The 25,703-nt window shown below is 39.6% G+C and overlaps 1 protein-coding gene across 7 annotated transcripts in view; it reads right to left on the bottom strand.

Annotated features, from left to right (window-relative positions):
• LOC128878901 (syntaxin-1A) overlaps positions 1–25,703 on the bottom strand; it is a 64,757-nt gene that overhangs the window by 11,602 nt on the left and 27,452 nt on the right. For 2 of the 7 annotated variants that reach the window (XR_008457520.1, XR_008457519.1), the window contains exons 4-8: positions 12,798–12,872; positions 11,602–11,784; positions 11,417–11,490; positions 10,914–11,051; positions 8,956–9,066 (exon numbers count right to left, since the gene is read on the bottom strand). Coding sequence is in view for 5 of the 7 variants with exons in the window: in XM_054127556.1 (XP_053983531.1) it covers positions 8,818–9,066; positions 10,914–11,051; positions 11,417–11,490; positions 11,602–11,784; positions 12,798–12,872 (719 nt within the window). In the remaining 2 variants the exon portion in view is untranslated. Of the gene's footprint in view, positions 1–117; positions 2,973–5,711; positions 9,067–10,913; positions 11,052–11,416; positions 11,491–11,601; positions 11,785–12,797; positions 12,873–25,703 lie in introns of those variants that run through there. The other 5 variants (XM_054127557.1, XM_054127558.1, XM_054127559.1 and 2 more) reach the window with 5 other exon arrangements.

Here is a 25,703-nt window from a genome sequence, read left to right as displayed (position 1 = left end):
TCGTACCATTAACCGATTCGTACGGAACGTTCGCGACAGCCAATCGACTCCTCGAGCCGTTTACTCTATCACTCTAAACTGCGCTCTCAACAAGGAATCAAAACGGTTCGCAACATGACCGTTCGTAATTTTAAATATTATTACCTGTTCTATACAAATGCAATTATTTACATAATACACGCCGACGAGCGAGATTGCGATCGCTCGCGACGGAAATACAACAAATATACGCTTCGGGCATCGCGAGACAATTACTCGGAATCATGGCGACGCATCGGATGGCGCGGTTTCGTATTGATTCGTGTATGCCGGTCGCCCTTCGAGACGACTATGGTAATATACCTGCGTAAAGCTGCTCGAGATCCATATCTACTTCCGTGTCAATATTATCTTTAATTTTAGATCGCCTGCAGTTGGCGTACACACGCTTATTCTGTATGCCTATAAGCGCGCAATGCAGCATGACGAAAACTGGAGAATTTCCCCGATCGGTTGGCAACGTGTTAAGAATCCCTCTGTACAAATCATTCGAGTCTGGGTCTCGTCCAGATCGTTAGGAATTTTCCAATACATATAGTCGAGAGATCTCGAGCAGCTCTAACACCACAGTTACGTATACACTTTTGACGCGGGTACTCGTGTGCGAACGTATTATAAATTCTCGCGGTAGTTCCATGTTAAGAACTTGGAAACGGATATGAAAACAAAGGACAGCGAAAAGTCGCTCGAGCACGTGCCGGGTCAACGATCAACGGAGACAGTGATGCAGTTTGTCGATAAAAACGGAACTCGATTGGGACGGGTATTCCCCGTGCGGAACTAGACACTCCTTTCTCGTCATGTACTTCCACCTTTCTTCCTTTAACTCCTCCATCACCGTCGCACAACTCGTTTGTCTTCTATTCTTTGGCGCTACTCGGGATCGATCGAATACGATCGCAGAAAATCCGTCCACGGAGTTTGTTCGCGAGGGAAAACCCGTGTTCACGTATTCCTTGGCTCGTCTCTCGTGATCGCCTCTCGTGCACTATTCCCTGAAATGCTCTCGTATTCGACGCTCGATCTTCTTACAACGCGTACACCAGAATGATTATGAAAATGATGAACACTAGTGTCAGGCAAATTACGATGAACATCAATTTCTGCGAACAAAGTACAATATTGCGATCACTCGGAGGAACGCGCGATCTCGCGCTCTGGAATTGGTACACGTGCGTGGCTGCGACCAAGTAAAAGGATCTCGTAGAAAGAGACTCGAACTTCGTGGTAGACCATGATGTTCTCGTTGGCATGGTTGGATGCTACCCATCGAAGTTTGTACGAACCACTCACACCGGTACCAGAACCAGTGCCAGCGCTGGCACTGGTAACACAAGTTGAAAGATCGTGATCGGCAAGGTACTTGGCGAGTCGAATCGACCGCGGTCTTTGCTCTCGTCTGTCTTGATTTTCGAGACTACGCGTTGGCTATCGGAGATGGACAGAATTTTCTTTGAATTCATCATCTTCTACCCGTGTCGATTAAATTATTTGCTGGATCTGTGACTGCGGGTTCTATGGATTTATAGCGTTCGTCAAGCGTGACGTTTACCGACAGAATACTATGAAAGAGCTCTCCAATCGATAAAGTGCTCTGTCGGTAATGTAAAGAAATCTCCGCTACATGACCGACAGAGTACTCCATCTTACCGACCTCCTTCGAAACTATTCAGTCGATACCGCGGAGTACTCTAGCATCGCAGTCTTTTCAAATAACAAATGAAAAATTTGAATGCTACCTTTCTGCATTTATTGTTTATCCAGAAAATAATTTTACTCGTCTCGAGCTTAACTAACGAGCTAACGAGAGAAACGACACGACTGGTCGGTCGGTAGTCACACAGGAGTCTGGTCAATAGTCACACAAGATGAACCAATGTACGCCTGGTGCATTCGACATGCAAACTGGCCGCGTTAGTAGAACAAATTAGTTTCTATTAATGAGTTATTGTGTTAACGAACAAGTTGCTTCGGAGATAGAGGTTAGAAGTCGAGAAAAACTGGTGCCCGAGAGGAGGATAGCGAAAGCCGGTGCTGCTGCTGGTTGACTATGCTGAAGTGGATGCGTGGTCGAGTATTTCCTGCTAATAGATGTATTGCGGGGAGAAGGAAAGATCAGTCCTGGAAGGAATTCCTTCTAAAATTGGGCTAAACTTTACAATCAGTCTTCGAGAGACCTGCAACTAAGCATTACTCGAGGATCTTTATCCTCCTGCATCCTACTCGCCAGAGATTGGCAACATTTTATTTAGACGACAGACAACGTACAGCAACATTTATTACATATTTCAAATTCTATTTTCTATCCAGTCAGTAATGGATACAAGGTAGCTTACCTTCTATTTGTTATTCAGACGTGTTATCTGGGCGAGAAGTTTGCCCATCTCTGTTACTCTACAGGACTGATCTTTTTCTCTTCGTACAGTACCAAGACGCGTCTAACTCTTCTTTCCGCTTCGAACTATCCTCCTCCCTTCCTTTTTATCCAGAGATCGGCAAAATTTTCTTCGAATAATAAGCGACGAATGAAATCAACGAGTAGCGATTTATTCGTGACGTTTATTCGAACGAACAGTGAAACTTTCATTCGTTCATTGTGAAATATCTCATTCTATAATATAGATTCTAGCCTCTAATCGACGAGTAACGAATAAAAGATTGTTCCTTTATTTTTTTTTTTATTCGTTATACGAGATTTTCGTATGGGTAAAAATTTTGCCCGTCTCTGTTTCTATCGTAATCCTATCCCTTTCCCTCAACGAGTCGGTCGCAAACGTTGTTTCTACCACGTGTCCCACGAAAAAAAGAACATTCCCCCACTTCTTTCATACGTAATGCACGGCTCTTTAGCTACCAGTTGGAACGCAAGCTATTATGATGGAGATTAATATCACGGCCAATATTAAGACGCAGATTATGATGAAGTACAATTTCTGTGGACAGAAAAAGAAAGATACGATTCGCATCAGACGACCGCCAGAAAATAAAACGACGGACAAACGAAATACGGTCGAATCGTACAAAGCGTAGAAAATCATCAAGAGGAAACAGAAAAATCGGATGCTTCGTCTTCGTGATGCGGCGAACAGCGAAAGGCATATCAATTTCTCGCACATTAGAGAACAACCAGACGTAGACCGAAGGATAAACAGATAGATGAACAAACAGAAAGCAATGAGAGAAAAGACGAGAGAGAAAGTGAAGCTAATGAAATGTTTCTACTGCAACTCCTCGATAAAAGTCGCGAACTTTGGTTGGATTGGATCAATTGGATTGACGACGTTCTCCCAATGAAAATGAGTCCAAACACGATACCATTCGCACTAGAATGAATCTTGTTTAACAAGGTCGATAATTCCCTGTTTAAGAGACAACGAAGGATGTCGAAGAGGCGTGGCTCTTAATAATTATTGTATTACACACCACATGTGATCGTGTTTGAAATCCTGAAAGTTGAATAAAAAATATAAAAGTTTCTATTCTCAATAGCGTGCGAAATCTGTTCCCGTTTATGTATCGTACCGCATTTACTTGATGCATTGAGAGAAACGTAATGGCGACGATTCCGAAACATTTATCAAGATAGAAATCAGGACTTTTAAAGAGGAGTTACGGTCTACGATTAAATGCAACGGGTATGTTACAACTTAAAGGGTCTTCCTCCTATACAGATTTGAAAATATCGATCGATACAATACTATGGGACAAGGAAAAAAGAGAAAATAAGAAACCGTAAAAAATTAGCGGTATACATAAAAATTAATAATTGGGTTAATGTGACAGAAAAATAAGGATAAAATTCGTAGCAAAATGTTTATTACAAAGCATTATGAAATTGTAGATTTCTATGAATTGAAAATTCTCTCTGAATGTCAATTATTATTAATATTATAGGTAAAGCAAGCAAGCAAATTCTTCTCAACGGTAAGCCTTTGTAACTGTGAACGATACTAATTGACGTATTCAAGTTAATCATGGTTAGGAAGTAAAATAGTCAAGAATAAAATAAAAGGAAGAATATATAATTGACAGTGTCTTTATTGCCTACATAAAAAAATGAATTAAAAAGAAAAGGTATCATTCGTTAGACCGGCTAGTGAAAATAAAAATTCGACGGGAAAGTGATTAAGAGAATTCCGTGCAAAACCAAACGGTCGATTACGACAGAAACAATTAGTACTGAGCGATAGAATGCCCGTGCAAAATTAAACACAACTCATGTTTCAAGCCATTAAGTATTCGTTATTAATAATGAAATTAAATCGTTGTGCCTTCAATCTCGTTCTAGAACTCTTCTTCAGTAAATACATTCTAATGAGATTTTCGAGATTAAATTTTTATAACAGCATTTTAGCTACGTCTCGTCTCTCTACATTTTCTACTTTATTTTCTGCACGTTTACTTTGCGAAGAACTTGCGCAATAGATGTAAAATAACTAAATGAATATAAATTGATGGAACATCAACTCTAGAGGTAGAAAGTAAGAGAGTAGATGTAATACTAACACACATATTTCGCTACTATTTTTTATAAAATTTATTTATTAAAATTTGATATTCATAAAATAAAAATTCGGTTCCATTACCTACACTATTTGCACGCAATTTTATAAAAAAACGATCTACTTACATAGAATGCGTTTACTAAAGAAAATTTACAACGAGATTAAAAGTGTTATGAAAACAAGAATTAATAATAAATGTTTAATGGTTAGAAACACGAGTTGACAAAAAAGATTGGTTCGATAGCTAGTGTATCGGATGCAAGGGACTAGGATAAAGGAGGCATCGTCACAGGCAGAAGAAACGATACGTTGCGAAGCAAACTGGATACGTATCGTCAGGGTTGTTTTTACGCTGCAGTATCTAATCGGAATCCTTTGCTCCTATCCCCTAGTTTTCACTACAAAGTTAATAACTGTCAGTGATCACCGCTGGATTATTAACAATCACTGTTTTCTTTGGATTCGGTTCCCTGCATACTATTAGTATACTTTTCCCTGCTTGTAAGCGAACAATCGTGGTAAATAAAATGCAAAAACTAAATTAACATCAATAAACGTAAACCAGATGTCAAAACATACACTATTCTAGATAATACTTGTATTGTTGCATGGAACCAGTTTTAACTTATACCATTGTGTAGGAGCAATGTTAAAAATTAAAATTATAATACTTGTAGCGTACTTAAAAATATAGGACATTGCAAAATGTTCGGAATGCACAATTAATCTTGCCAAAATAATAGCAAAACCAGATGGCAAAATTGTTTTTGGTTGAGAAAATAAAAAAGAGAAAGCCAAAACTCTTGGTTGATTTTCAACTATCACGGTCCTTTGATATACACGCACAGTACCGTTTGTGGTAATTTCGCTTTGCAATGAATAATTAGGTCGATAAGTCGTTTTCCAGATAGAGATTCGGATGAAAAAACAACAAGACTAATCCAGCGGCGATCAAGCGTTAACGGTCCGATTCGTTTACCTTCACGAGCTTCGCTCCGATACTCCTCAGCCTTGATCAGCTCGCCTCGGGCCTGGCCCACCTGGTCGCCGGTCTGATCGACGAAGTGCTCAATGACGGTTCCCGAACTCACCCTGCCGTGCCAAAGGATAGGGGTCGAAGGAAACGAATGGGAGAAAGAGTTTGGAACCGAAGACCAAAAGGAACGAGGAGAAAGAGAACGAGGCAGAGGAGACGCATTGGTAGCGATGGGACTGATACGATTACTTACAACTGATGTCCAAGCAATTCGACACTCGAGTACTTCACAGGAAACGCGTCGAAAGGTAGCAAAATATTTAGGTATAGCTCAACAAGTTGACCTCGTCTTACCTACATCAAGATTTTATTTATATTCTCTTTATCCTGGCTTCCAGAAAAGCTTCTCGTTCTATTTATGTTATGTTGGTTAGGTTGGTTACCTTTGCTATATGATTGCTTACTACTAATCAGACTTTGTGTCCTATTGATCTATTATACCATCAATGCCAATTCGATATTATTGATATTAAGACATTCATTATGAATATATCCATATAAATAAGTATCTGTAACAAGTACGTATATGTACATATAAATACAGTTTAGTACATAGATTATCTGCGTATATTTACACATACATATAGTACATGCAGAAATATCTCTAAGCATTTATCATATACATTCACGTATCATGACCATTTATGTACAACATCTTTCTCAAGCACCATTACTTTTCTTCTATAAATAATACTAATAATCCATACAAATAACGAACAGTTAGTACTGTATTAACAATACAAATTCTGTGATACCCATATGCATCAAGAACGAAGCGATGGACCACGAGGACGTGAAGTGATTAAGAAGAATTTCATATGGAGTGTCTGTGGTTCTTATTTAAAATGCATACTCGTTAAAACTAATAGAACGTGGAATATTTTTATGAGAATCGCTTGGAACTCTGCCAACGTGAAATATCTCTAGGGAATCTTCTGCTCAACCGAGGTAGAACCGTTCGTTCCCATTCCCTTCACTCGACCCACGACGCTCAGACCACTCCTTTAGGGACCCTATTAAACTTGTTGAGCTATACTTCCTTATTAATTCTTGATACCGAAACTTTTGCAATGAATACTCGATCGATACCAATTCCGTATAATATCCAGCAGACATCGACGCTATTCTGAATGAATCAAAGAAAATTCAATCGATAAAAGTAATTACTTTACGTTGTACTAATTTCAATTGCTTACTTTCTAATAATCAGACTTCGTTCCCTATTGATGTGTTATACCATTGATACCAATTTGATAGTATTGGTATTGCACGTTCATCGTGAATGTATCGGTGTAAATAAATATATGTAACAAATACCTAGAAATACACTCCGAATCAAATTATTAGCAAGACATTGTATTCCTCCTAACAAAGACGAACCAACAACAAATCTAATCACAGTGAACAAGTTATGTATAGAACGATTCATAGAATGTCACATCGCCAATGGATGATTCATCAATCAGAAGCTTAGCACTACAGTGAGCAGTGACACTAGCTCTCCACTAACGAAGAAATTAATCATCTAAAGCCACTTGTGCGCAAGGTAGATGCGCAGAAAACTACCGCGTCGTTGAATACTACACGATGCAGATTGCAGAAGCGAGGTGTGCGTTTGTGTATGCTCCCGACAAAAATGCGCACATTATTCCTACGACCCGCATTGTGTAACAATGGAATATAGTCTTTTACGTGTCTAATTTACGTACAAGCGACGTTTGGGTGATTCGTTTCTTCGCTGGTGACGTCAGCGTCTCCCAAAAGTTTCCACGAACCTAAACGATCGTAACCTGAGTGTACAATGTACGCTTCAATGATGAAACGATTCAATGATGCAATACGAGTCAAAGACTTTCGTCGAACCGTCAAACATGTATCCATACTGTTCGATATTAGCTGATAGGAGTGTGCAGTTCATCGATAGTGTCGTATCGATATCATTCCCATCACTACGCATCGGTAACCCTTGATCGCCTCCGAGGATGCACCCAAAATTACGTGTAGACATGTATTCGTTGTGCGTGTATGTATATACGTTCACATACATATGTACATATAGGTACACACGTAGACGGTAGAGAGAGGTATAAACATATCATGTATATCAAGCCACACCGCGCCACACCTTATTGCGCACGCAACGCGTCTCATCAACCTCAAGCAGAAACACCAGGCTAAATTCCAGACAGATCTGTATCGTCCGCCGTTATCGACGATACAACCAGATCGTGGACGCAAATTAGTCAGTTAGAGAGCATAGATTAGTAACGCAGAGTTTTAGTAGTACGAATAGACACACAGTTCATGGACAGAGGCACAATTAGCACACTGATGTTCAACAGGACATAGCGACACAAGTAGAGAGACACATACATATATATATGTATATGTATACAATGATGCATGTATACAAACGACATAGTACGGATCAAGTAAATGAGTATAAACAAGTCGATAGATGTGTGTTTATGTGTGAGGGTGTGTACATATGTCAGTGTGGACGCGAATATAATACATACATCATACATACATAAATACACGCATATGTGTGTATGTTGATACACGTATATGCATGTAGAGAGGTCAAAGCCATACTCGTGTAAGTCAAGTTTCTTAAAACGTCGACTTCAGAGTGTAGACGCTGGCTGCACCTCAGTGGCAAACTACGCTAATTGTAAGTCGTACGTAATTTGACACTTCTAACAGCTTAAGGCTTGTTTTGCTACTTTCATTGTAAATATGCACGATAGTTTGCAACGCAAGGTCGCTCTGCGCGATAAAGATCATTTCACGTATCTCAAAAATGAGAGGAAAGGAGATTCAGATGCTTCGCGACTTAGGATATTGTATTCGATATTATTTCTTACATATTTATCCGAAATTTTATGTGTCTGGCAAACGTAGCTTGCCTTTGTGGTACGGACACACCAGTTCACCGAAAGAGAAAGATTCTCAGTAACCAACCGATTTACACTAAAATGGCTGCCATTCCCTCGGCTGTACGCGTATGCATACATACAAACACGTATATGCGAGCAGCGATTCGATCGTACGAGCGATAATTAATTTGATCAAGTACGAAAGAAAGCGTCGTCGTTGTTAGATGTCGCGCCGCGGTAGAAAGTGTGACACGCACATAGATAGAGGAGAGCGAATTAGTAGTAAACCAAAAAGCGTGAGAGGTCAGGGAACGGCGGGTGTGAAAAAATGGCACCAGACGGAGGAGAGCTAAACGAGTCAGCCGGATACGAGGACGAGGGACAGAGTTGAGAGAGGTCGTGATCGAGAGGAGCAAGGATCGAGAGGAGAAACAAAAAGTGACCAATTAGAGGCGAAAGGTCGGTGGGTTCGCGCGATGATCTGGGATGGACTCACCCGTCGGGCTTTGCTTTGATACTTGAGTGCTTTTTTGGTGTCCTGCGTTGCCGTTTGCACGTAGTCCACCGCGTGCTCCACATGGTACTCTATGCGATCTATCATCTCGCCCTAAGGTGGGTGGACGAATCCACACAGCGTAATAGGGGAAGAAATGTTATTGTTAGTTTTAGCCAAATGTAAGCTTGGGTGACGATTAACGTCGACGCCTCTTTGAGGAGTATAACATATACAGGGTGTTTCATAATGCCACCCCCCCTCCCCCTTTGTGCCAAATAACTTTTGTAAAAATATTTGTTTGGTATCGTTGGATTTTCTCTTCTCTAAAAGAGAAAGTTTTCGTAACAAAAACCATCTATGCGCGTTTGGAGTTTCGTTCCTAGACACAAGTCAAGAGGGTGCAGCTGCGTTCCCATGTTGGCTTGTTTAGACAAAGTATGGGACCGATAGGATCTATAGTTCGGTAACGAAATTCTTCTGAACGTGACCTCGCGTTCTTTCATTCGAGCTTCTTCCATGTGTTATTTAATAAAGTTTTAAAGTCAAACGATAATAAAATTTGTCTACTCATTCATTCCACCGGCTATATTTCCAATAGGTATCTTCGTCTCTTTGTGGGATAATCATACCGCTTTTAAACGAAACAGCCTGTATACGTATGCATCGGAAATATTTTTGAGAAATAAATTAATTGATCCAGATATTCAGATCCAGAGTTCTGTCGAGTCTCACTCGACACGGGACCGCAAAGGGTTAAATCCTAGAGTCGGAAACTTTCAACGTTTAGAGTGAAATGTTTGATTCGATTGAAACGTTCAAGAGGATAGAATCTGTGTCGCCAACTGTGGGCATGGAGAAGGAAATCGTGCCCCAGTAAAGGTGACTTCGAATTAACGGGAAACAGAAAACGTTGGCTCGATTCTACGTTGCTGATAATCTAGCCCGCCCGTCCAACTGCAACTATAACCATCAAATGCGCTTCTTGGAATCGGAAACGTTTCTTTTAATCAACGTGTTTCTCGCCGAGTTCCTGAAGTAGCTACTGCCATAGGAACGATAACGATCTATTAGACCAGTGGTGCTTAGCTTTTTTAATCTCAGGGCACATTTTAGAATATTGGCAGCAATTATAGGGCGGTCCTTTCGATCAACCAACGTGCTTATTTTCAATATCAAGTATGGTCCCGTGTATCGTACGAAAATCGTTATCGATAGCGTGCTATCACTGTTAATATTTACTGCTGTTGGTGCTACTACTTCATTGGTCTCGTAATGGTACGCCATAAAGATAATATTTGCATTACGGAAATACTTGGTTTGGGTATATATCGGGGATATAAAAAAATATGTACTGCGCAAATGTACTATTTCCTTAAACAAGAAAACAATAAACGTTTTGACTCGGATCCCCTTTAGTATATGCATGTGATCTATACATTTTTTTTAAATGAATTTTTTTGCTATTTCTGAAAACTAATTCCTTTTTACTATTGCTAATTAACATGTATCGTAGAAAGTGCAAATTTTAATTAAACTACTTGGGAGCAAATGAAAATTACAAATAAAATGTTGAAATATTTCTAATAGTTGCGTTCAATTTGCACTTTCTCATACGAGTTCAATTAAGATGCAACTCTCGTACAATTATCGTTTAATCGAACTCGGAGCAAACGAGAAAATAAGGTTTTATTTAACGTACATTGGTGTGCGAAAGCAATGTAATTCTCGGCAACGTAGAAAAACGTAAATTTGGCGAAAAGTGGACATAAAGTATACGAAATCAAAACGTTTATAGTTAGTTTAAAAATATACCATAAGTTATTGGAAACGAATAATCAGGACCTGTAATCGGGATCTGTAATCGATTTTGGAAGCTATTAGCAGCATTAGACGGACGGGCACTCATCTTACACACGTTACCCGATAGTTTGATAGTTTTGAAGCATCGTCGACCTTACCTGACTTTCTACCAACATGGCCATGTCCATGAACATGTCGTGAAGTTCCCTAATCGAGTTCTCTAGTTTGATAATATCGGCGTGGCGAGCCTCGATGTCAGCGAGGGTCTGTTTCGCTTGTTGCGTTTCCATGATAATCTACACGAAACAAATCTCAGTTAATTTGTTTCCAAACATTATTTCTTCGACAACGCAACATGTATATATGAAAAAAGGAAAGATCAGTTCTGGGAGGAATTAACCCCTATTTCTTGACTATATATTTACAGCGATGTAACCTAACAATGGAGACGTCACTGGGCTACTTCCATCTCTACAAATGGTACAATTTGTGGCTGGCCCGTTCGCAAAGTGCTCGCCCAGGTCGTAGGCCACCCCTCCAAGTAAAAATGACTCAGCAGTCCTGAATTCTCTAGCTCGCGGTGACACATTCACCCTTAACCCAAGACTGATCTTTCCAGGTCGGCGGCTCGCAAACGGAGAGTCGAAAGGGCATTTCTTACCCCTTGCGTGAACACAGCCGGATTTCCCTGTTCCAACATTTCCTCTAGTTCCTCGTTAGTGGTCGTTCTCCCCGCTGCAAGCGGCGAAATCGATCGGTTAGACGGTATTAGAGTGGTAAGAGTGCGTTGACGCGCTCTCACGCATACGAAATGGGATTAGCCTGAACGCTTAGGGCCACGCTTACTGATTTCCAGCTGTCGTTGTATCCTTCCCTTACACCGCTCTCTGTAATCGGTCTGCGTTCGATTGTACTCTGTCATCACCTCGACGAACTTCCTGGACAGCGTCGAGTGCTGTGTCTTGCGTATCCTCAGATCCGCCGACGATTTGTTCGTGTGCTCTTCTTGCTCGATATTTTGCTCTATCACTGCGCACCAAGAAACGAATTGTCAATGTTGAAACTGTGTCGCGTGGTACCAGCTAGTGTAGACGCTAGGGGTGAATCGAGCGTAGAACACCTATGAGCATTCTCACGACTACGTAAGACATCGTTCTCGACCCTCTGGTGCAATGATCTTATCTGATTTGTCGAAACAAATTATTGCTTGGGTATTTATTTAAGGCTCGTATCGTTGATAGGTGGTGGAAAACGATACAAATATAAATAATGTAGTATCGGAAAACTATACGGAAACGTTGCGAGGGAGAAAGCGACCTCCAGGTAGCAAGGGATGGGAAAAACCCACGGACCAGCGGACCCAGCGAGAAGTTCGTGGTGGTGCGAAGCAAGGGCGACGACGAATATGCCCATATTTGGGCATGAACGCGCCTAGACAAAGTTTGCGTGGTGGGAGAACGTAAGGTTTCATAAAGGGGAGGTTCCAGCCGAAAGGGCAGTTAAGCTGAAACGCGCTCTACAGTCAAGTTGTCGTGACGCGTTAGAATAAAAAGTCGTTAAGACGCGGTAGTGGCTTTAAGTTGTAGTCTTACGTTAATTCACTTGCAAATAGGCGTAGGAGCGAATGTTTAATTCGAATGGAACAGAAATTACAACTTAACACATAATTCTAATATAGTTCCTAACTAACGTTTAAAAACCGCATATGTACAATTTTATTAAATCAAATTAATTATAACACTACAATAATAAAAATGGAATGTTGTTTGATGCTTCTAAGAGGGATACTTTAGAACAGGGCTGAATACCACGATCATTTCAACGAATGGTCTAGTGGCGCCGTTAGTTTGCGTGCTGGCCATGCCCTGAAACGATACTGCTCAGCCCTGCTGAAGAGCAGGTGAAAATTGTAAAAACACGTACAAGGTGTTCTGTGGATACGTAGCTCGATACTCCCATAGGCATTCTATGTGCGTAGATAGATACTTTAGCTATTTTATTTAATTAGGGTGGTAATTGTAAATCGTTTTCGATTTGCTTACCCTTTAATTTAGCCCTGACTTTGTTGGCCGTTTTCTTGATGTCGGACATCAGGTCCTCCAATTCCATTTTGACCTCTGCAACAAAAGAGAAGGTGACTCGTTAGAGGGACTTCATCTTTGACAAAATTGAATGAATCGTCAATGACGGTATTTATTTAAGCAATTATTAATGCTCTCTTTAATAGAGGGTATTCGTTTGGTTTCTAAAAACCTGTTGATTTCATCTGTAGAAATGTTTGAATGTCTGCGAGTTGAAATTTCCACATCCCATCGCGCTGAATGAAATTCAGTTGGTGAACAGAATGGAAGGAGCATTTATTATGAAAACGGTGTAAGGCCACGGGCACGAATGTTGTGTTCCTTGAACCATAACGTTAATAAGTTATAAAGACACGCTGGACTTGTTGCTATATACACCACACGTACGTACACCACGATTTCAAAATCCTCCGGCGTGATAATGATGGCAGCACGAATTAAAATGCGAATATTTAAATTAATATTAAAGTGAAACGAACAAAATATTGAAAGCAGAGTACGTTAAATATACGTTTCAAAGCATGAAAATATTTTACATTTCATAACGTAAACCGTATTAATTTATCGTTAAATGTAACCTGAAATTCAAACGTAAGCTCGAGAATTTTAACATTATCTATAAAAAGAAGTAAAACAAAAAGAAATACCGATAAGTAAAATAAAATGAAATCGAGTATGATTAGTGGATCATTGATACAGGTTTATAAAATGTATTGTATGTATAAAATGAATAGCAAAATATCAAGTACCGTCTTCTACAGTTTAAATAATAATATCCGAAGTTCATTCGCGCCATTTCAATCCCATTGACTAATAAAATATAAGAATATTAAATTAGTCGAATAGCGTGACATAATAAGGAAAGGCAATGTTCGAAACGGAGTTCGAATGCCTTTCAGAGATTAATTTCTCCGCAGTTACAACTGTGCGTCGAGGGTGGAAACAGATGAGATACGGACTGCCGGAAGCCGTACCTCGACAGACCAGTAACGAGATTATCCTTTCTGCGAACAAACGGTTTTCCAAGATTGTCTTCGATAAATTTCGAAAACAATGCAGAGTAAACAGTTCCGGCTATCAAAATGGAACGCAAAATTCAATGAACGTTAATTCACTTGCAAATAGGTGTAGGAGCGAATGTTTAATTCGAATGGAACAGAAAAAGTCAGAATTTGATTCGAATATTTGTTCCCTAATTAATCCGAAATAGGCTCGTGTTGGATTCCTTTCAATCGGGAAAAGCTCGCTAATGAGTGATAATTCAATGCAGGCTCGATGTCAAATAGAAAAGTTTCTGTTTTCATTAGTGGAAGTATACCTTTTTCCTCCTCGATTTCTTTATCAGCCTCGATTTATACCACTTAAATGAATACCGTAAACTACAGCTGAAAAACCACGTACGTGGAGCATATTTTATTCATTTTTCGTTTATTTCGCCTCTTTATAGAACAACCTGTTTACAAAATGAGCATAATAAGGAAGAGAAACAAAGTGGATACGCGACGTAAAAAGAAATGAAACAAAAGTGCAAACAGGCGAAGTATAACTAAGTAAAGTGCCGTTATAAAAACCTAACCTCGTTATCTCGAGTCAATAAATATCTATACATCCACCCATCTCGTCATTTGCGTCGAATAAATATAAACAGCGAGGGGGGACGAGCCCGCTGCTTCTATCCGGGGTAAAAATTAGCTCTCGAAACCGGGAGATATTGCTTCGATACCGAATTGTACGTCCAAAGAGAACCGCAAAGTAATAAAAAAAAAAGAAGGACCTTGAGTGAATGCGGAAGTCCGAAAGACGAACCTAGAAATCATCGCAGAGACGTATCGACCGAACGAAGGCGAGGCTGCACCGTAGATCAATATCTGCGATTCGTTGGCGCAACACGATAAGAAGAAAGGGAGAACGGGAAAAGGGACACGAATCCAGTCGACCGATATCTGTCCTGTGATCGACATGGACTTGTTTGCTTGTCCCCTCCGTTGTCATATCGCAACCACCCACCCTCCCTGGCACTTTCTTCTCTCCTCGTCTCAGCCTCGTTACAGATTTCCTCAGAATGGAGGCAACGTTCCACTGTTCCATATAAAGTTTCAGTCTTTATTAACCGTTCATTACACACGTTGCAAAAATAAGTCGTAACTCCTGATCTAAATTAATGGAATCATTCCCATCGCTCATGTAACACGATTCTTAAAAGCACGAGAAAGAATTCTACTCGTCAGTAGAAATTGGAATTTTTGTCATTTTCATGGGATCTTCTTTAAGGGGATATCCTGAATTAGGAGGTCTAAAAGAAGTGGTTTTTCGTGAATTTTTTTTAGGATGGAAAAAGATAATTAATTCTATCGAACTTTTTATCCCATTTTCATACATATTTGAGTAGTCTGTAGAAATTTTTTCAACAAGAAATATTCAAATTGAGTCGACTGTGACGCACATTTGCAGCGCACCTCACAATTAAAACCTCCTATTGGCGGGAAAGATGCAGATCGTAATTTTGGTTTGACACAAAGAAACAGAAAAGAAATTTGTGAATATGTGAACTAAGAAAATTCGTACAAAAAAAGTTTTAAACAACTTTTTTATCAAGTTAAAGTGATTTCTTTCACTCAAAGAACTCGTTCTTTTTTTCAAATTTGCAGTAATTTCACATTTCACCATTTTTGCGGATTTTTCTTAGTTTACATAGAAGAAAAACGTACGAGAAACCAAAATTACGATCTGCATCTTTCCCGCCGATAGGAGGTTTTAATTGTGAGGTGCTCTACGAATGTGCGTCACAGTCGACTCAATTTGAATATTTCTCGTTGAAAAAATTTCTACAGACTACTCAAATATGTATGAAAATGGGAAAAAAAGTTCGGTAGAATTATTTTTTTCCATCCTAAAAAAATTCACGAGAAACCGCTTTTTTTTAGACCTCTCAGGCTTTTTTAGACGTATTCAGGATACGTCCTTAAAGTGTTTTTAATGGGTTACTGAGGTCTTTCTGGTAAAAATGAGTACAAACATGGCCGTATTCGGAGTATTTTTAATTGGACATCTTTCGAGTTTTAACAAAGTGATTCAGAGGGTGTAAAATACAAAGTGATCGAAATGAGATCGTGTTTGGGCTCGTTTTAATCGCGAAAACCTCTCCGATCGGTACGTAAGGCTCTTGTAAAAAGTGAAATCTTGTATAGTAATTATATAATTGTATTATACAGGGTGTCCCAAAAGTCGGGGAGGAGCCGGAAATGGGGGGTAGCTGAGACGATTCTGAACAACAATTTCCTTTGCAAAAATGTCGGATGGGGCTTCGTTAAGGAGATATTAAGAGAAAACCCCGACCAATCAGAGCGCGCGTAGACCGTTGGAGCGGTCGCGGTAGCGAAGGCTACGCGCTGGCGGCCGCGCTTGTACGCGAACAAGTGACTCGACGTGCATCGAAGGACATTGACGCTACCGCCTAGCGCGTAACCTTCGCTGCCGCGGCCGCTCCAACGGTCTACGCGCGCTCTGATTGGTCGGGGTTTTCTCTTAATATCTCCTTAACGAAGCCCCATCGGACATTTTTGCAAAGGAAATTGTTGTTCAGAATCGTCTCAGCTACCCCCATTTCCGGCTCCTCCCCGACTTTTGGGACACCCTGTATATAGTAATTATAGTAATGACTTTCCATCGAAAGTAATATTGAAAATATTTAAAAAGATTTGACGAATATTTTTGTCAGTGATGGTGGTGGTACAGGTTCGCCGTGTTTCGTCAAGATCTAAATAAAAAAATGATGCTGCGGAGTAACGCGGCAATGTTCCAAGACATCTGATCGCAGTTCGATACTTTCGTGGACTGTTGCACCGTCCCGCAACAGGGATCCTGGAATATGCGGCAGAAGAAGCGCCGCGTCTGCTACTTGGCTGGCGTGTCACCATCGCAAATATTTACGTTGGGGACATCGGAGCCAAGAAGAAGGACGAAATCTGATAACGTTAAACCCCGATTTCACGAATTAACTTTATTGGCCGAAAACTGTACACACCATTATTTCTGGATTACCTGACGTTCGTGGATTAGTTAATACCAATACTAGTTAATACTTAATATGCGGCAATTTTCCTAAATCCTTGTTCTCGTATAACAAATAAATATCTCGATCGTTCTATCATTTTTATTTCTGTTCCCATTCTAGATGGAAAATAGTTACTGCGATTGTATTTCAAAGGTGATCTCAAACGAAATACCGAAAATATTAAATAGCAAATGTCTAGGGCTAAATGTTAAACGTAAATGTTAAACGTAAATGTTAAAAGTAAAAGTTCGAAACAGGTATTCAAATCCTAACCTGACACCTATTTTACTAATAATATTCATTCGAGATGAAACGATGTTAAGATACCGCAGAAATCTTTTTCTGTGCGTATAAGGTTTCGAGAGTTTGAAAGCAAATTTCAGTAAAAGCTACAAACTCGGATCTGCTTGGAGACTCGCGACGAGTATGCCATGAGATTTTAATCCAGGAATGGACTTTCTTTATCTCAATCTGAGGCTGAGCGTCGCGTGTACCGCCTGATGGGGAGAGTGAATGAGATACTCCGAGTATGAGCGCGATAAAAACAACAAGTGAGCCAGTGACCGAAACTTCAAAGCGACGTAGCATGGCATGTCGGTGTGTCACCCTTTAAGTAGAAAGAAAAATATTTTCATATTTTTTCATTATATTAAACGAGATCTTCTGTAGCACTCTTTTACTCGTGTAAGTGTACAAAATAAACTCGACAAAGGAACTGTATCAATTGGATTTATCGAGCAGACAACTGTAGAGTTAATTTAAATCTTTTGTTGTACCGTCCTAGTACAATCTGCATCACTTTTTCATATTCGATTAATTATATTTCATTACATGATACGGGTCTCGTTTAATAATAATTCATCGTGTCACGTTTTAGGATTTCATACTCCTCTTGAATTATTATTGGTTTCTGTTGATCGTTTCACGCTTTTCATGAAATCTTTTTAAGATTCACTGGACTTCCGAAGTTTTTATTAAAATGAACCTAAGAACTACCTTATTCGGACTACTTCTTATTTTACGATTATTATTAGACTGCGGATTTTATGCATTTATGACGTATAATAATATGTGAAACATACAAAAAATATACGAAATATATATTGAATATATTCTAGAATTAATACAATAATATTGTTATTTCGTTTTGGAGAAGTGCGTATACCTTTTCGTTACGTTTAATTTGGTTAATTACAAACCAAATTTGTTTGGTTTACAGCCAAAATGTACAGTCAATGCCACAATTTGTTTCTTATGTATTTTGGCCTACTAAACTCGAAAATCGGAAGAAAAATTTTTTCTATGGATAGGTTTTTTTTGTTATATGAATTTTTGAATTTTTTTTCGATTTTTTTCTGACATACCTTCACATTTTAGGCCATGTCTCGAGTAAGAAACGTCTGATTGGGTCGCGCAAGACGCCATTTTAAAGGTAATCGAATTTCCAAAGGTAATCGATTTTCTTTAACAAAAGTTTGTTTTCTTCGTAAAAGTGCGATCTATACGTAAACAATAAGAAACTGGACATAATTTGACAGTTTCATAAACGTTTCCTATATAAGTAGAAGAAAAATACAAAAACAGAGCAAAATTGGAATTTTTGTACCTTTACTCAATTGTTCCCAACTCCGGTATTTATCCATAGATTTTCTTCAACAAAACCTTCGTAAAAAAGGCGATCTATACGTAGACAACAAGAAATTGGACATAATTTGACAATTTCTATTTTTCCATGGCGATGGAAGAAATATTCGTGTTCTATTTTAGCCGAAAAAGTCAAAGTTTCTCATACATAACTAACGAGCTAATTCTCATTGGCTCGTAACACTTTGAACCGATTGGAAAATAATGTAAAAATCAATTGTTGGAAATTCGATCACCTTTAAAATGGCGTCCCGTGCGACCAAATCGGACGTTTCTAACTCGAGATATGGCCTAAAATGTGAACGTATGTCAGAAAAAAATCTATGCATAGAAAAATTTTTTCTCGCGATTTTCGAGTTTAGTAGGCCGAAATACGTAAGAAGAAAATTATGGCATTGAATGTACATTTTCTTTTTTTTTTTTTTAAATTTTGTATACTAGCGTTATTGTCAAAGATATTATTATCATCTATTTATTACCAATGTGCACGGTAAACGAATAAAAACCCACGGTCTAATTATCATCAAAACTATTATCATCGAAATTTTGACTAAGGAGAGAAGTTCGGCCATGTCTAGTATTCTGAATAGTGGGTCATACATGACCCGACGTCCGGTCGCCGTAGGGGTGGAAACATCATTTCTCGAATGTCGCAGGTCGCCAGTCTACCCCCGGCCGGAATGCTCGTTAAATCCGATCCGTTTCGCAAGCGCGTACACGCGGTACGCTCGTATGCGTGCATCGCGTGCGCGAGTAGATGGTGGCGTAGGCGTGGGGACAGGGGACAGAGATATACAGGGAGAACCGTGGACGAGGGTCGAGGGTGCGAGGATGCGAGGACGCGGGGTGCCGCGCATTCCCCGGCGTCGAGGGTGCTCGATGGAATTGGGTTAATACGGGGGTGGAAACGTGCCAGACCTACTTCTAAGGCCTCTCGAGACCTCGGCACGCTCGGGAAACACGGGACGCTCGAATTCGATCGAATCGCGCGCGCGTTTTGCGGCCCAGAAAAATGTTCATTGTCGAAAAGCGATAACAGACGGCCAGGTGCGAGTGTGGCTAAGCCCTGGCTTCGATGGCACGGACGGACCTGCGTACCCAACACTAGACAACGAATAACGATCAAGAGTAACGACTGAGAGTGTCGAATAAAGCAAGAGTAAAATAAGAAAAATAAAAATTGTTGACCATATACATTTTGAAAATCAGAAATTGTCTCTAAACTTCATAAATACAGATGCTCCGAAAAGTTCAGCAAAGAATCTTATATTATCGTACGTCACAGAGCAAAACGTTTTATTATTTTTTATTATTTTTTACGAATGCGATAGAATAATTAGAACGATATCTGCGCCCAACAAATTAGTAGCCGTGGGCGTAGAGCAGGAAAGTGTGGCGCGATTACGCGCGAGAGCATGAACTTGCGAGAGCCAGTCCAGATTTGCGACAAATCCTGTTCATTGCGAAAGAAAGTACGTTGACTTCGATTCGATTTTTTCTACGTGCTCTGCGCGTTGATACCCGACACGCTTTCGTTTCGAGCTACACCGACGTACCGAGCAACGAAATCGATCCGCGTTACCTGCCACCCTACTCTACACTAGCCCACCGACCCTTCTGCTCCCCCTCCCAATGTCGTGATACGCGATACGCGACACACGATTCGCGAGGGAGCCGTCGCGTAACCGACCTGCCTTCCAATAAACGATATCTTTTCGATTCTACAATGATTTCAAACCAAGTGACAAGATTCTATCGTTTGGCTGTAATCAGTATCGATTGATTAATTAGCAGAGTATTTGTGTAAAAGTTACTCGCCGTGTGACATAATTAACTTCCATTACTGTCTCAAGGAGGTATCCTGAATTAGGAGGGCTAAAAAAAGCGGTTTTTCGTGAATTTTTTTTAAGATGGAAAGAAATAATTAATTCTACCGAACTTTTTATCCCATTTTCATACATATTTGAGTAGTCTGTAGAAATTTGTTCAACAAGAAATATTCAAATTGAGTCGACTGTGACGCACATTTGTAGGGCACCTCACAATTGAAACCTCCTATCGGCGGGAAAGATGCAGGTTGTAATTTTGGTTTGACACAAAAAAGAAAACAAAAGAAATTTTCATTTTCATACGTTTTTCTTCTATGTGAACTAATAAGATTCATACAAAAAAAATTTTTACCAACTTTTTTATCAAGTTAAAGTGATTTTTTTCACTCAAAGGACTCGTTCTTTTTTTCAAACTTGCAGTAATTTCACCATTTTTGCGGATTTTTCTTAGGTTACATAGAAGAAAAACGTATGAAAAGGAAAACTTCTTTTGGTTTTTTTGTGTCGAACCAAAATTACGACCTGCATCTTTCCTCCCAATAGGAGGTTTTAATTGTGAGGTAGTCTACAAATATGCGTCACAATCGACACAATTGGAATATTTCTTGTTGAAAAAATTTCTACAGACTACACAAATATGTATGAAAATGAGATAAAAAGTTCGATAAAATTAATTATTTTTGTCCATCCTAAGAAAATTCACGAAAAATCACATTTTTGGACCTCCTAATTTAGGATACCCCCTTAACTTTTATGTTTTCCATTGTATCTTTATGAGAATAATACAGGGTTATCCAAAAGTACCTTTAGGATGTTGAATGAGAACATCTATCAAACGCCATGTTTATTTGTTGTCACTTTCTTTTATTTCTAACCTACAATGATAGACAATTTGAACTATGGAGTCGTATACGATTGCAGAGCGTGTTAAAGTGATTAAAATTTATTTTGAAAATCAGTGTTCAATAAAAAAATACCCACTGTAGATCACGTGATTTTTTCGGCGTACATAATCGACCAACAGAACAAACAATTAGAAATCTGGTTAACAAATTTGATGAAACTGGATCTGTTCATGATAAACCAAAGTCTGGCAGACCAAAAACAGTTCGGTCGAATGAAAACATTGTTGCTGTTCGTGAAAGTGTTGCTAATGATCCATTAACTTCAATTCCACGTCGTTCTCAAGAATTTATTCTTCTTAGAATTATTTCTTGTGGCAGTTTGTGGTGAATTTTGCATAAAGATTTGCATTTGCATACTTTCGAAGTTCAATTAACTCAAGAATTGAAAGAACGTGACCATTCGCAACGCAGAAATTTCGCTAATTGGTTGTTAGAACATCGTTCAATTGATGCATCGTTTTCACGCAACATCATCTTCAGCGATGAAACTCACTTCACGTTGGATGGACACGTCAATAAGCAAAATTGTCTCACTTGTGGAGATGAAAATCGAAAAGCCATTAAAGGAAAATCACTTTATCCAAAAAAAAGTTACTGTTTGGTGTGGATTTTGAATCGGTCCATTCTTTTTCGAAAACGAGAATGAAAATGGAGTTACAGTGAGTGGTGCACGTTACGATGAAATGATTATTGATTATTTATACATAACAATGCAACACAGACGTAAGCAATGTTTATTTTCAACAAGATGGAGCTACGCCACACACAACGCGTGAAAACATCAGTTTATTGCGATCGAAATCCAATGGTCGATTAATTTCAAGGAATGGTGATATGAATTGGCCACCTCGATCGTGTGATTTCACCCCATTGGATTTTTTTCATTGGGGTTATTTGAAAAGTAAAGTTTATGCCAGCAAGCCAGCAACAATTCATTTGACCTGAAAAACAACATTAGAAATGAAATTGGTTAATTAAACGAGCAAATATGTCAAAATGTTATCGAAAATTTTGATTTTCGAATTGATGTCTGTAAACGTGGTCGTGGTGGTCATTTGACAAATATCGTTTTTCACGCATAATTGTCATAGATAATATCTGATAATTAAATAAAAAAAAAAACTAATAAAATTAAAAAGAGTATCTATTTAAAAAAAAAAACACTTCCTATAGTCTATTTTGGATAACCCTGTACCATCGTATTGGGAAGGATTAGAAAAACAAATGAGTACAAACACGACGCATTTCGACTACTTTTAATAATTCGTCATTCGAATCATTCTTACAAATTACCCGATTGCGTGAAATCAAAAGTCGTCCGAATCGGCTCGTGTTTGAACTCATTTTCATCGGGGAAACGTCAGCGATTCACGGCCGATATCCTCTATGACAAACGTACAAATTTTCAAGTTTCTGTAGGACTCTTGGTGAAAGAAAGTGATCGGTTCAGAAATATAGATAATTCAATGATCTTGTTCAATGGTCGCCACAATACTACCTTTTAGGCAGCCACACGCTTCATCGGCTACCGTTAAAGACATATAACGATCTGCAACGCAGTCCAGTATCACGCAAAAATACGTAGGGCGATCGAGGTGCCCCTATCACTATTCTATTACATTTCGAAGTTTCAAAATGTCCCACGCTTTCTGAGGCGTCCTGGTAAATCGTTCCATACAAATAGACCTAGCCAAGCCGCACAAGTCATGAAAAGATTGTCGAACATTCCAGCGAATACAGATACGCGAAGCTCCCGCCTCCCAGGGGCAGATCTTTCATACTTCCCGTCTATACATTGTACCCCGACGAACGCGTCGCTTTTGAACGGAACTCATCCCTGGGAAGAACGGGTCGAGCAGGGAGGAAACGAGCAACGAAAAATCGATATCTATTGTAAAGTCGGTCATTCGGAGGTGTTCGTTCCTCGTCGAATTCGATAACGAAGGCGCTGCACGCGAGTCCGCGTCGGTCGATGGCTTTGACACCTACAGTCGAGAATTTCTGTAGTTCCAATACCGCTGGCAGGTACGCGCGACCCTGGATTTAAAAACCGCCCGAAGCCTTCGCCTTCGCGAGTGTATAATAGCCCCCGATTTATCTACCGAATATGATCACGACTCCCTCCCTTTCGAAATGTCAGCTTGATTCAACGCGAGGCAGAGATGGATTTTTCGCATCTGCTCCCTCATCTACGAGACCCTTCGCACTTGATCTCCTTCTTACCTTGCCAATCTGATCCGTATTAACTTTTCATACCATTCTACGGATGCCACATTCCTAACCACTCGCAGTCGTCTTATCTCTATCTTCGTACTTCGAGACTTTTAAATTTCAGACTTGATTTTTTGGGGGAGCTTCGTATCAGTATGATAACTCTCAGTCGTTGGAAGCTTTGGCTCTTTAACGCAGCGGTCTTTAAATCTCTCTCCTCCCACAAGTTTGGCGATAGTTGGAAATCCCTTGGAAACGAATATCCGAGTACTGAAATCTTCAAGTCCCACGCAGTACATTTTACGTTAGGTTTAAAGGCAACTTCTGGCTCGTTCCCGAGCAATATTGTTCCATTCGATACAAGATATCTGCAATTTTTCCGGTCGTGGAATAAGGACGTTATCAATATATCAGTGAATCTGCTCGAAGATGAAAGATTTGAACGCGTATTGGTTTCCGCCATCTTCGTTCCTCTCCATTCCGCGCTCGTTTTACCCCCACCAGAGATCGTCTCATCTCTGATTCGCTTCAGGTCCGTAAATTTCATTCTTTCGTCTACTCTGATCGATATTATCCGAGTCGCCGCGAACGACATCGGTTTCGACAACGAGCTATTTCTGGATGTAAAATCTCGATCGATCGATTCTGGAGGCAATCGTGTAATTACAATGATTGCGGCGAAGACGAGAAATGTCACGCGACATCCTGCCTGCTCCTCTTTTAGTAATAATAACTAGCAACCAGCCGTGTGATCAAAGATCGTTCAAATTTGGTTAAAATTTCTTTCCAATATCGTATAGCCTTAAAATTCCTACCATAAAATGAATTTTATTTAGAGACTTGGTTGATGTTTAGCACCGGTGAAATCTTAAATACAAAAGCAATTTTGGAATATTTTTGTATTTGGCTGTCGAAAACCTACTTATCTGAATAACGATCATCCTCTATTCGAATTAAATACAGAATGCAAATTGTTGCCGTATGCCGTATATTGCCGTATAGAGCATGCAGTGATCGACATTCGTCAGAAAAGATTGTAATAGTTGGGCACAACGTGCGACGAGAAAGAAGACGTCAAAGAAGAACAATAGATAGAGAATTTAGCGAAATGAAATACAAAAATGAACAGTGGATTGTACTATATTGCGTGGATAGGAAGGCTTGTCAGAGTGGAGGCATTTAAATGCTACGCCAGCAATACTCAAAGCGCAGCCTGTGGCCCACTATTGGATCGCGCGGACTGTTCGGCGAGCCATCGCGCCGGACCGATACGACTGGGCGGTCCCGCATTTAACCCTTTCGGATCCGACGGTGACATGCGTGGACATGATATTTTAAAGTCAATAATTTCGTGACGTATGACGCATTCACACACATACACACGCGTATGTTGTATATCCTCGTGGGAGTTTATAATGATCTTTCCAAACTTATTAAGCTCTTGCATATATACGGTGTATATTCACGCATGCGTGTGTTACGTGTGCATGTATCGGAATACAACGCAGGGTGGGCCAAGTAAGCGTGCAAGTCGTGAAACAAATGAATGGTTCGAAGAATACTGCACTCGTAGGATCATATATTTTATAACCTCTCTTAAGCTGGCAGGACCAAATCAGCAGAATCATATCGGACTTGGTGGAATATTTAGTACTTATTTTGTACTAATTTGTACCACCAACAATAATTTTGTACCTCGCGCCGTTTTTGTTGGAATGCAACGATTGCCACTTTCGGGTCTTGAGGAAAAGGGTCTGTGTTTCCTTAAAGCAGAAAGAGGGCTGGGGTCCTAGCAGGGACAAAAAGCGACGATCCTCAGTCCGTCGAAATAAGTCAAGTGGGACGGGTCGACGTGAATTTCGGACATCTTTCCTCCGACATTCTTATATATGTTGTAATCCTTCAGAAAATAAAGTTTATAAAAATACAATTCTAACAGTTTTCGAAATAATCGTGGCGCTGCTAGCTGAATATTAAGCTAGCAGAACCATACGTCCAAATGAATAAAAATGAAAAAATTAATGTGGATACATTTAGTGCTGAATTTGTACTAATTTGTACCGCCAAAAGAAATTTTGTACCTGTTACCGTTTACGAAAAAATCGTGGCGCTGCCAGCTTAATATTAATATTACGATTTTCTTGAGAACGGTAACAGGCACAAAATTTCTTTTGGTGGCACAAATTAGTACAAATTCAGTACTAAATGACTCGATTTGATTTTT

The sequence above is a fragment of the Hylaeus volcanicus genome, chromosome 6 (genome assembly GCF_026283585.1).
Source record: "Hylaeus volcanicus isolate JK05 chromosome 6, UHH_iyHylVolc1.0_haploid, whole genome shotgun sequence".
NCBI lineage: Eukaryota > Metazoa > Arthropoda > Insecta > Hymenoptera > Colletidae > Hylaeus > Hylaeus volcanicus.
The sequence above is the reverse complement of the archived record's forward strand: the minus strand, read 5'-3'. Positions and strand labels throughout refer to the sequence as shown.